At 39.5% G+C, this 12,589-nt stretch overlaps 1 protein-coding gene and 2 long non-coding RNA genes across 10 annotated transcripts in view; 1 reads left to right on the top strand and 2 right to left on the bottom strand.

Moving 5' to 3' along the window:
- Positions 1-12,336, top strand: part of Jupiter (microtubule-associated protein Jupiter) — an 84,833-nt gene extending 72,497 nt beyond the window's left edge. The window contains exons 1-6 of one of the 2 annotated variants that reach the window (XM_022847866.2): positions 3,462-3,546; positions 9,568-9,661; positions 9,796-9,913; positions 10,315-10,425; positions 10,756-10,811; positions 11,133-12,336. In XM_022847866.2, coding sequence (XP_022703601.1) covers positions 3,542-3,546; positions 9,568-9,661; positions 9,796-9,913; positions 10,315-10,425; positions 10,756-10,811; positions 11,133-11,225 — 477 coding nt within the window. In that variant the 5' untranslated portion in view covers positions 3,462-3,541 and the 3' untranslated portion in view covers positions 11,226-12,336. Of the gene's footprint in view, positions 1-3,461; positions 3,547-9,567; positions 9,662-9,795; positions 9,914-10,314; positions 10,426-10,755; positions 10,812-11,132 lie in introns of those variants that run through there. The other variant, XM_022847865.2, reaches the window with a different exon arrangement.
- Positions 1,523-3,363, bottom strand: LOC111268721 (uncharacterized). The gene is made up of 2 exons (XR_002685375.2): positions 3,230-3,363; positions 1,523-2,068 (listed from the first exon to the last, which is right to left on the bottom strand). It is a non-coding gene; the product is annotated as an uncharacterized LOC111268721 (long non-coding RNA).
- The window catches only part of LOC111268717 (uncharacterized), a 21,342-nt gene continuing 19,511 nt past the window's right edge, over positions 10,759-12,589 (bottom strand). For all 7 annotated transcript variants that reach the window (XR_015314352.1, XR_015314350.1, XR_015314349.1 and 4 more), the window contains one exon: positions 10,759-10,868. This is a non-coding gene — a long non-coding RNA (uncharacterized LOC111268717). The remainder of the gene's footprint in view (positions 10,869-12,589) is intronic.

The following is a 12,589-nucleotide window of genomic DNA, read 5'->3' as shown; positions in this document are numbered from 1 at the left end:
TCTAGTTAATTCACTAGTGGTCAACAATGGTGAACATAGATAAGAAAAGTCACTGGAAATTTCGACACTTTCTTCGATGATTTATTTAAACGTAGATTGAGCCACGTCGCATAATATATATATATACAATCGTGCCTAATTGTACATCTACCAACACACAACCGCTATACGAGCCTACTTCGGCTTGCGGGTATCATTCTTATTGAAAATGCTTAAATATACAATGAAACCGTGCTTTGCAAGTTAATAGAATGTATTAAAATGTAAATATGAAACAGGAATCATTTCTGTTTAAAATCTGTTTAGTGTTCTGGCATTGAATATTTCCCAGGCCATGCGAGTATTTTGTGAACCCACGACGTGAACCCATGTCGTCATTCATATGTCCTTTTTTTCGTGACGCCAAAACAGAAGTATCTGCTGTTGTTGAGATTGCAGCTAGTGATATGAATAATGGCCAGTGTTTTTTGAAAAATCAACGAGAAAATCTCTCGACTGCTGTTACGCTCTACTCTATTGTAATTCGGCAAAACACACACATAAACACAGACCAAACATAAAATGGCAAGTATCTAGTGACTGGTTGACTATCAGACGGCGGATCCGTTGAGCGAACTGTTGCTGGGGTTACATGGTACGTGGTCATTGGGTCGGCGGTCGTGGGTTCAAGAAAGGCATTACATTGAGCGAACTAGGGTGTTAATACGAGTTCAGGTGCTTCTCAAGAATTTCACAACGGCTGGAGAAGTCGAAAAGTAGGTACCTATTTTCACGAAGTTACGTGTGACCAGCGACGTCTCTCTTTATGCGTGTGTTTATGTTTTCTCACTATCTGCTTCGCCATCGTTACGTACTGTGAATATATCGAATCTGTTTTTACTGCTTTCGTGCTGGGAAGTTACCACAATGTTCCAGTCGTCATATTCTAGATCTCGATTTCTTTGACGTATTAGCTATGAGATCAGAGAATTACATTTGAAAATAAAGAAAAAACAAGCGCCATACGGAAGTATGGACAGCTGACATCTACATTCGTATTTTGAATTTGGCGGCAGATATATCGCATACGGACTAGTTATTGAAGGCTAACGCTAGAGGAATCAACGATACTTTGTGCTTGAGATCAAATCAAATTGTGCAATACCTACTTTGGATTGGTGAAATTCGACATTTTAGTGATGTAACTATGTCATCGCTTGCAAATGTTGGTACGCACAGCCAACTCCATGTTGTTAGTAATTATTGGCTGTGCCACTTTTTTTTTTGTCGTCACTTAATTCGTCTTTTGATTAGCCCATGGGGCTGTTATATTGTTTCGGTTCTGTTTCGATACGTCAGCTGGCGGCTGTAGCCTCAGGCGAAACCTTTGTTTCGCTAATAGCTAATTTCTAAAAAATGGAGAAATTAATTATCGCGGTTTAATCGCAGCACACGTCTTTACTACCTACCATTTAATATAGAGACGTCTTCAAAATAATTAATAACGGTCAATTAACTTGCCATCAAAAGTGAAGACAAACAATTATTTTAGTTCGTTCTCTGTTGTTTATATTTAAGGAACATTTTTCACAAGGCCTGTACACCACTTACAAAACATAAGTTCTAAATAATGTCCTGCCTAGCGTCAGCCCTCTGACAATTGTAAAGCTGATGCCGTTCATGATGTCACGTATAGCTTAAAAAACAAATCATATCATCATAAAAGGTCCGTTCTCGGAATGGCAAATATAAGGAAAACTCAGTTTCAGTCAAAACAGGAACGTGTCAATTTCATGTATCAGATAATTTTTCTTTCTGTTTTTGTTGCACGCTTCCCATATTGTAAATGACAATATAATAAATAACTCTGATTGTGTATGTAACACCGGCGAACGCGTGTCCGTTGGCTTCCTTAAAGCGTGATCTCATCTCGAACAATCCACATCGATAATTAGTACGCGCGTCGTGAGTAGTGAGATTGCACATTTGCCGTGCTTCGAAGTACCGAAACGATAGTTTTAGTCATCCTCTCAATGAGTCAGCGGACGAACGTCGATCGCATCCGTTCCGGCAGCAACAACGGCAGCAGCTGATCGATGGACGTGAAGAAAGCGCGCATAGAAAAAGGACAAAAAGAGCATTACAACGAGAAGCGAAAAATAGAAGCAGGGAAAGCGGCCATATTATCAAATATTATCGACCCAACGAAAGAGAATCATCGCATGGTACGATCTTACTGTTAGAACCGACAGTTTTTGTTGCTTCGCTCTCTCTATGAAAGCTTCACCGCAACAACAACAACAACAACAACAACAACAATAACAATAATAATGACGATGACGACACTTGGCCTCTCCTGCTTGCAATAATGGTAGAAGGTGATGACGTGGAATCGCATCGAAAAAAATTAAGGACGTAGATACGTCCGCGGGCTCTCCGCCGTGTCGTATCTCTTTGCGTGCGTATGAAATTTAACTGGGCATCGCAATTGATAGCCGTTTGTATCTTTCGTGTGCAGAAGCCAAGCGCTACATTGAATTGACAACTATTGTTAGTTAGTGTACCTATTTGATATATTTACTGCATCAAAACGAAGAAGATCATTATTCAAATCAACGCGCCACTCAGAGAGCGACAAAGCGAAATGAGCACAGCACAAGTGAATAGGCCGAATAGTCGACGGAAGTGGATGAGCCTTGGGTTTACGGTAACTTGAAACGAACATCCTGCTAATAGATCCTTATAGACTCACACGCATACTATACGCGATGACATTTTTATGTTTGTCCATCTAAGTACTGTTCAAGGAAAGCGGCTAAGAGTCGACCTTCGCTTGAGAAAATGGGTCGTAGCATGTTGTGGGTCATGAGTACAAGTAGAATTTGAAATGAACATGTGCTTATAGGTTACATTTCATTAACAAGTCACTGACTTAGATCAAAAATAGCTAATGAGAAACTGATTATGCTTATTATGATAAAAGGCTTAAACACTCACTAGCAAGGTGAGCGTTTAGGACCAAGGGTTGATTTATCACAAGGACGAGTTTGTATGTAACTGAACAATAGAATTTCATCTTTACTACAAATTTATACTTTATATTTCCTTTTATTATTTCCTTTACAAAAAGATCTGACTAAAGGGACGTTCAAGCTTCATTTGGGAATTCCTGCGCTCTGTGTGTACTGTCATATGTAATTCTCAAGGAACGAATAGATGATTATTATTGCTGCTGAGGCTTGTTACCAACCACAGTCCTTTCTGCCTTATTTCTTGGGGTCCCGTCTATATATGAGCCGATCTTCTGTCAAAGGCAGTACCGTCTCTACGAATCGGTAAATGGATGGATGGATGCCTGCGCAGTGGGCCGAAGCGTCGTTGCCTAGTGGTCTTCGTGGCTGTGATTGTTGTGTATGTTTTAAGTATTTCTACGCATTAATTGTATCGTCAATAGGTGCACAAGAAGAGCAGCAACTAATAAAACGGCCAAGAGTGTCATCTGCATCAGCGTTCTTCATTGGCCTTCGTTGAGATTAGCATAACGACAACAGCGATAGCGGTAATGACGTAAGTAGCCGAGGTGTTCAAGGCGACACGGGTTTGAGCGCCGCAGGCAATATTTATTCGCCATTACGCTGTACATCGTCTACTGTTTATCACTACCGATAATACGTATAGTTGCAACGTTGGCGGCAGTAAACACGCCAGCCTTGACCCCTATCAGCGCATACTATTCATTATACACATAGATAGCCCTATCGCCATCACTATATCGTTAATGCTCCAGACGGCGGCTGGTCAGGCTGGCTGTATCGCCTACTCACTGGCACGGACACACATACGTTCTAGCTGATGGTAGAACGTCGAACCGCTTAGCTCAGTTATTGTGCATGTATTAAACTAGCTAGCAATTGTTCGCAGTCTTCAGCGCCCCCTATGTTGCCATGGCGACCAGCGACACGTTCCAATTGCCAAAACGACTATTCATTGATTGGTGCCAACAGAAAGGTGACAACAATGGTAATGATAATGGCAGCGACGATCGTCACGTTGACGCCGCTGCCGCTGCCGTGGCCGTCGCCACCACTGCGACTTCGTCAAATAATTACTGACATTAGTTGACGACATCGGCTAACATTATCGTGTTTAACCGTTCGTATTTTGCGTTCGAATATTCTTTTGGACGCCATAGACATAGCGACGGTATTGATAATAATGATAGATTTGACGTCAGCCGCAATCCGAATGGATGGAAGCCGTTAGCACTCGTTTAGCTATAGTAGGATATAACTAGTAGTCATTAGTGGTCTTCAGTACACTAGTAGAAGTTGAATAGGGAAAGGACTTGATATAAACGTTTTGTTAAGAAAGGCATGACATTTCGTTTTACCTGTGTGATGAATGGGCGGGTGCCAGCGGCGTGAAACGAAAACCATGAATTAATCTGTTAAAATGTGATTCATTTAAGGTGAATTTTTCTAATGTGACGGTATTCTATATCTATTTGTTTGTTTACTTTTTTAATTGGAAGAGTGAATTTTTTTTATATTTCCTAAGAGGTTTATAGAGGTATAACATGTATTATTGCTACAATCGATAACAAATACAACATTCATATTTTATCTGCATAAATGAGAAACGGATGGGCTTGATTGTAATTGACAGTAGATAGTAGACTAGAAATTCAATCTTAACATCAAATCTAACTAGTAGTTGGAAACGAGATCCATTTGCTAGTAACTTATAGTAAAAACTTTTAGAATTAGTTAACTCAGAATAATTAGCTTTCTTTTTTTTTATAATGTAATGCATAATAAGGACCTATATTCGTTTCATTGGGTTAAATCTTCTCTTAAAAGTTAGTATCAATCGAAAATACAGTACACGACAAAGCTAACGCGGTTATCTCTAATGCATTTTTATTTAGTATAAGAAAGATTTTCTTCGGCGTAATAAGATGTAACATTTAGCGTATAGGGCGATTGTCAACAATATATGATCCAGGGCAATGCGTACTCGTACTAATAATAACTGTTTCGTTCGCTGTTTACGTTCAGGTTATCCCAAATACGAAAACAATCCGCTAGAGAATATCGCCGAAAATAACTAATAGCATATGACTCTAATATAATCGGTATGTTTTCTAATCTGAAATGTAGTAGCTATGGATAAGCAATATAGTAAAGAAAAAAACTCATTACTACAGCCGTCGATCATTGGCAGCTGTACTCGCCAGCAGTGTCCGCGCATTATCTATAAAACAAACAGATGAAAAACGTTACGTGTAAACTTCTTAATCGCATATGTTTACCGAGCGAAGTGGTTACATAACGTCTCGTCATGTCCTTTCGTTGACCCAAGATACCCAAGCATAGGGTATGCTACTTTCGTGAATTTCGATGTACTTGTTAAAGGCAGGAGCTATGTATGACATTGTGCCGATGATCAGTCAAAATCTGTGCTTTTGTTTTTGAGGCCTTTGCGAAATACGCCTTTGTTACGGACTTGAATTGTAATCATCGGTGTGACTCTAATCGGCACTTTTTGGCCTGGTGATTTTTTATTCAGGGTTGTAGTGGATTAAGTTGTGTACATATAGTAGCAATCATTTGACAACAGTTCCTGCTAAATCTTTTTCATTTCTAAGGACTAAATTTACAGTAGGACAGATGGTTTTTTCTGGTTTTGGATTTATCAAAATAAAACCGTCGAACATACCATAAGAAGCATACACTTGGAGGTTGTTTTTCCTCTCAGCCCATTTTATGACAAACCGCTTTAGGTCTTCTTATTCCGGAAGAGTATTCTAAGGAAAGCAGATATATGTACCTATATATATATATATATATATATAATTTTTTTTTCTTTATAAAGATTGCAAGCGAATGTGGTTGTTTGGGGAGGCCATGTATTACACATTAGTACCGTTACGTACGCGCCACATTCGGAACAAAAGTTCCGAATCTTCCGCAAAGTATACTTGTCGTAGAGATGTTCTAAGCTTCTCTCAAATAAGATACTACTTTTAAAAACAACCTATTCTGCCTGCTTTTGTCTATTATACGGTTGCAAAAGGATCTTTCGTATAAAGCAAGAAAAATATACTGTTATTTCTTGAACTATCTATCCAGAACAGGATGTCTTCCGTAAAATGTTTGTTTACTAAAAACGATCAGTTATTTTAATGACAAATAATGCTTTTATTTGAATGAGACGCCCATGTTCGACATAAGAGTCAATACAAAACGTAATGCTTAGTGTTGGACACAAAAGCAAATAGTATCAGAGCGGTACCTTTAGGTCTGAGATCTAATGCACAGGCGGACGTTCAACAATGATACACACATCTATACATGTTAGAGCGATCTCCCACTCTTATACTATATATATGAAAGCATCTGTATCGGCCCCAATGGTTAAGTGAAAGGGAAAAGCTATGCAGATACAGCGGATCTGATGGCGTTCCGCGTAGTTGCACACTTCAGATGAAATGCGGCTGTGTGTCTTCACAACCACCATCGACTTGGCACAAATATCTATATGTAAATATATAAACCCACTGAAATCAGACCATAATAAGACATATAGGAATGTTATATGATTGATTGGTAGCTCAATAATACGGTAGGACAGCAGCAAAACAAGTATCTAGAGCTACAATAGCGCACCCATGGAACAGATGTTCCTAAGCGGCGCACAATGGCACTGACAAATATATGATTATTGCGTCTTCTTGGGTTTGTTCTGTTGGTTTTTTATTTTGTTTGAATTTAATATGTTTAGGTCAAGCTTACCGAACTCGGTGTATCCCGATCTTTTGTTGTGTAATAACGACATGTCTACCTTCTAAACTTAGCCGCTCGTAAGGTGTCTTAAATTAGATAGAGGGTTCCGTGACGACGCAGTAGCGAAGTCTTTGTTTGCCGAATTTAGGAATACGTTAGGTGATTTCGAATCAGATATGGACGCATTCACTTTCGTGCTGGGAGCCGACTACGCTGAGAAGGTATCGACCGTAAAAGCTCGCAATGTGTATACATTAGATTCAACGCATTTAAAAGTATATACACATTCTGATCAAATCTGATCTCAAAATATTTAGAGTTCGCATGCTCTTCCAAACCAAATCGTTTTTAAGTTATTTTCTCAAAGTTCTCCCACCCCATTATGCTATGGGGTTCATCTTTAGAATAGTCCTTCGAAAGTGTGTTCATACTCTTCTAAAATTTCGGTCGTGTTAGTTAAAGCATCTATGCTAACATAGTGTTTTAATTTATACACATTATTTAAAGCCACTACTACATTTCGTAGCATATGTGTAGTACTTATCGATTTATACTGGAGCTTTCCTGCGAACTCGCCGAGTGCGTTCATCAATACCACCAATGGGTTTCCCTCCTGCACCTAAAGCTCCCCTGTATGATGGTACTATCATCTGATTACATTGGCCTAATTTTTCTAACATGGACAAGGACACAGGGAGATCTGTAACGCTTCGATGAACAGGGGTCACTATCGCTATGCCTCGGCCAGTAGCGAAATATGAACATACCTACTAGGAGTGTAACGTAGTGCTACGCAATTACGACCATTACTGCTCTTGAAGCTTATACATAACATGATGGTTATTATCTATCATGGAAAATATTAAGCTATGGGATGAGAGGTTTGAAGGATTTTCGGGCGACATTACTAGGTCCTAATAAAAAAAATGATGATCACGACTACGGTGTAGCGTGGACCGTCTCCTTTCCTATCCTCTCGTGCTTCAGAGGTGAAGCCTAGATTTGTCTCGCTTTTACCTGCTGCTGCTGGGACCGTGTTGGGTGAGTCTAGCAAGCTTGCTCCACCCAGGTCCAGCAAAATAACTTCGAAAGAAGAATAATTCAAAAAGAGGAACCATTGGTGGATCTTATCATTCGGTTATAGATACCGTTCGGTTATAGATGTTCGGCTTAGATTCGGTTATAGATGGTACCGTTGTTCATAGACAATTAGATTTACAGTACATATAGTAAGAATTGCCCATACGAAACCGCTTAAACAATTACACCTGATGGTGATTAAAGCACCGAAGTAACTGTGAGTTATGCCTGTCTAAGCCTAAGTGAAGATTGCTGGCTATATGATAAGATATGGCGATATAACGAAGATTCCAGATGGTTCGATAAACAGTTTGATGAAGATAAAACAGCAAATGAAACAGTAAATTCTCTCCTTCTAAATGCAGTCAGAAATCTCCTTTGTTAATACAGGCTAATTACGAAATGTACTTCACTCACCATGATGCCATTCAAAAAACGGAGGTAATCCAAAGTCAATATGATCTTTATATACTGTTCGTTAAGAACGAACTGGCTTTCGAAGAACGCGAATGTTACGTTGCCCCCGAATGTGAAGCAATGATTATGCAAGAAAAGTGCCGCTTGAGGACTCTAGATAAAATTTGAAAACTCCCGCCGTAGGTCACGTGTTCCTATGAACAGATTTGAATAAAATGATTAACTAAAGGGGAAATATTCAAATCAAGTTGACCTATCGCTTTCTTTTTCATCCTCTTAAAGTACCCTGTTGTTTTTTCAAACGATTCTAATCGCTTTTAATATTACAAATTTTTGTATTTATCAATTACCGATGTTTTTATATTAACAAATAGAGTGGATTAAATTTACTTAACACGTAGGATCTTCGAATAAAGACATAAATCTACGAAAAATGGAGCAACACGCATAAGTTCAGTTGGTCAGTTAAACTTTCATTGAAGATCATTTGCATTTTATTCGAGTCGTTTGGAGAATAGGCTGAAAGTTGGTCTGGGTTTATTCCCTCTGACCCTGGCCGCTTAACCAGAGGCGTAGCAAAGCAGAGACTCAGTAAAGGATAGGATATTTTAACTGAGTTGCGGCGACACACGACGGGAGACTGTGGGTGGCTTACTTAAGTCAGTTAAGTCTCACTGTCGCCCACAAGCTCGAAAGTGTCTTTGGGTTGAATTTCTGACAATTCGAGCGAAGAACGTTGCCTCGGCTAGTGGAAAAGCTGGATTTAAGATCTTCGATTAGAGACCTGAGCAGGGGAAAAGCAGGCTAAATCTCGAATAGAGACGGGTTACCCTCGACATCGGTCCACTGCCTGCGATTTGCGATGCAATGACTAAGCTTAAGTTGCGTGTGTGTATGTCGGTGTGTACATGTGCACCGAGCATAGGCTTTATGGATGGATCTTGTCGTGCTGCATGCCGGGCACACGAATTAACTTTGATGGATCTTTAGAGAAGAGAATCAGGAAAATCAGCGGTTGAAGAGAGTATGGATTGCATTAGGCCGTCTGTTGGAACGAAAGTTTAAAGATTAAAGACAACATCGACGGATTGAAAACTAAGTTAACTTAATGAATAAATGAATTGATGATGCGTGTAATAGAAAGGGCCTGTTTAAATTTACTCTGTGTACGAAAAAGGAATAGAGTAAATGAGATTAGTAAAATAGCGACGGTTGCAGTTTATAAATTACTCTACAACTAAGGCTATATTGAACGGACAAACAATAACAGAACAACGAAATATTGCCCTGCTTATTATTTTTTCAGGGTCCTGAAGCCGCCTGGCGGCGAGGATAGTGACATTTTTGGAGTGCGATCACCCTCCCATCCGATCACAGCTTCACCTCGTCGTGTCGTCAAGGTAGATTTTTTACGATTCAATTGAATTAACAATATAATAGTAAGAAATTAGATATTAATGTGCGTGCAAATAATCGTACAAAGGATACATATATATATATAATGTATCTTTTTCATTTTTATTGCTATGATCAGGGCCAAACATCCAACATCTTCGGTTATGCCGATGAGACTGACCGTGCATCCGGGATTTCGTCTGGCGCTTCCACGCCTCGTCGCAAGATGTCCACTTCTTCCCAAGAACGCCTTTTCGGTATTTATTCGAGTTTATTCTATATCCATGTTTTTACTTAAAGTTGAAAGGGATTAGTATGATATTATCCATAACTCGTTCTACTGGACCAATTGCATTCGTAGATTATTTTACAAAACGCAACCCAACTACTTCGAATTTTATGGTTTCAAGAAAAATTTACTTACTGAGAAAATAGTCCAGTAATACAAATTTGTTCTGGAGACATTTTTTTCTGTCTCTATACGAAAAGCAACATCCTGAGACAGAGAGTTGCCTAAAAATATGATTATATTATAGGTGGTACGTATAGTAACAACAAGCATAAATAGTAAAAGGCATAACAAGGGCTTAATTGTCACGCTCTTGTCTTGCGTCTATCGATGATAAGTGACCAAGTGTTTTCGTGTCACGGCTTTCAGGATCGGACGACTTTTCAACGCCACGTCGCGCTGTGGATCGCATGAAGTCATCGGTATTCGATGGGCAACGTTCTGCGCCTGCAACGCCAGTTGCAGTAAACAAAAAATACAGTACGTTTTCCATTTTGCCAATCTGCATCTAGCAGTCATCATATTTCCAAAACAGATTCTATTGCGCTCCTTTACACACAATCGCCGTATGTCATAATAGGAGTCACTTAAAAATTTAATCTTTTTTTTTTTTTGCAATAAACTGGAAATCAACAAGTTGCGCCAAAGTAAATATGCATTATTGCAATTTTATGAATTTTTCAAAGCAACTATTAATCCGCACTTATGTACGGAGACGTATAGCTACTTATCATCAGTTGACGTGCAAGCCAGGGCTTAAGATTGATTAACAGCGGTCGTTTTGGCCTTTTCATTAACTGATACCTTCAGTCTCCCGTAATCCGATCACGGGCTGTGTGTACACCGTTGGCTCTCCATCACGTCAGGTTGGTCTAGTGTCTTTTCTTATTTTTATACAGTTTGCCAAAATGTAAGTTGCCGTACTGAAATCGAAATTGATCTGTTAAAACCTAAAATCTACTGCGGATATTCGTTTAGCAGCTATATACAAATGGGCATCCTTCGTATTACGTAAACCACTTACTTCTATTTGACGCTTGACAAATGAAGAAAAAAACACAATGTTAGTTAGTGAGTGAGTAATTTTTATTGGATGGAACAGTATTACTTTCCATTTCCTTACTGCTCGGTGTTTGACACGTGTCTATTTACACGTTATTGTTTATGAATGTATCGTCCTTGTTTAGGAACGTGGTGGCTCATCAGGCAGCTCGTCTGGCGGGTCGGTGTCGCCTATCGACGGAGGACGCCCAAACGGATCGAACGGGCATCTGTTCTAAGTAATCTAAGCGCCGTTTTCTATATTGTAAAGCATACAACAGCAGCTAATATAGATGGGCCGTCAGATTACTCGCACTACCAGTAATAACTTATTATTTTTCAATTATCACCCGCGCTGCCGACTGATAATCGATAATAATAATAATAAATATATTGCTGATGAAGAGCAGAAGCCTACAAGGAAGATAAAAATTTAACACTGAGGAGGAACGAAAGGCTGAAAGAACGGATAACGTTTACAACTATACCAAACATTTACAAGAGGTAACATCGGAAAAAGCAGTCTATCATTAAACTCTATTATACCAACAAAGCAGTGCAGAACTATGGAGAAAAGAATCTAATATAATCATCATTATTATTTAACTGTATTTAAGGCGAAAACGCAAAGATAATGCGTGTGTACGTGTTTATCACACAAAATTTGGGTGTAGCATCGGTATATCGGACTATCATAATAGAGACTTTGTGGTAAAAAAAAACACGAGAAACTTTACTAGGCATAGGCCTAAAGACCAGTGTAACCGTGTTCGATTTGGTGGAGTATCTTCACTTCGTGCGCAAATAGAAATTTCAAAAGGAACGTGCAAAGTTCACCGCAAAGATATATGGAAAGATTCAGCAATAGTTTAAATGCTAGAAAGCATTTATTAGGTTGGCGTGGATAATTATAAAAATTTCGAACAAAATCAACGGGTACAAAGAGACTCAGAGGGATTTTGGCAGTATGGATTGACCGAAGCAAGTAGTTGTTTAGAGCTAAGCTTGTGAGAGAGATAGAAGAATTAAGCAAAACGTTTGAAAGTCTGAAGAGACCAAAGCCGTCCCGGATTGTATTGGAACTGCAATACATTCGCTCGGGAGGTGGCGTTGTGCACGTAGTTCGACCTATGGAAGCGTTCACTTAAACGGCAATTTGTCTCTTTGACAACGTCGCGTCGCGTCTCATATGTAGAACAGCAGAGACACTGCTGCTATAGCAATCTTCGTAGGCAGCAGCTTCGAGCTTCTGTGGATCGGCAGGATCCGCTACCGCAGAATGCAAGACATAGCAGTTACCGTAGCAAACGGCGGCAGGCAACACAGTATAGTCGGCAGACGTTTCGGCACGTACACAATTTTCTTACTACTTAGTTAACAGCTGCTTGAGGCCGCACAGCTGATGCGACACGCAAAAAGCCCGAGTTCTAATCATGATGCATAACAACACACCTATATTATAGCAGGATGATGGCAATAGAACTGGAGAGAAAGTGAACTCTGACAGGTACCCGGCAAGTTACTGAGGGGTCTATGTGTGGGGACCAGAAAAGAACGCAACACAACGCATGAAGTCAACACAAGACTATCGAAAGCGATAAAC

This window comes from Varroa jacobsoni, unplaced genomic scaffold (assembly GCF_002532875.2).
Source record: "Varroa jacobsoni isolate VJ856 unplaced genomic scaffold, vjacob_1.0 scaffold_1312, whole genome shotgun sequence".
Classification (NCBI taxonomy): domain Eukaryota; kingdom Metazoa; phylum Arthropoda; class Arachnida; order Mesostigmata; family Varroidae; genus Varroa; species Varroa jacobsoni.
This window is presented reverse-complemented; position numbering and strand designations above follow the sequence as displayed.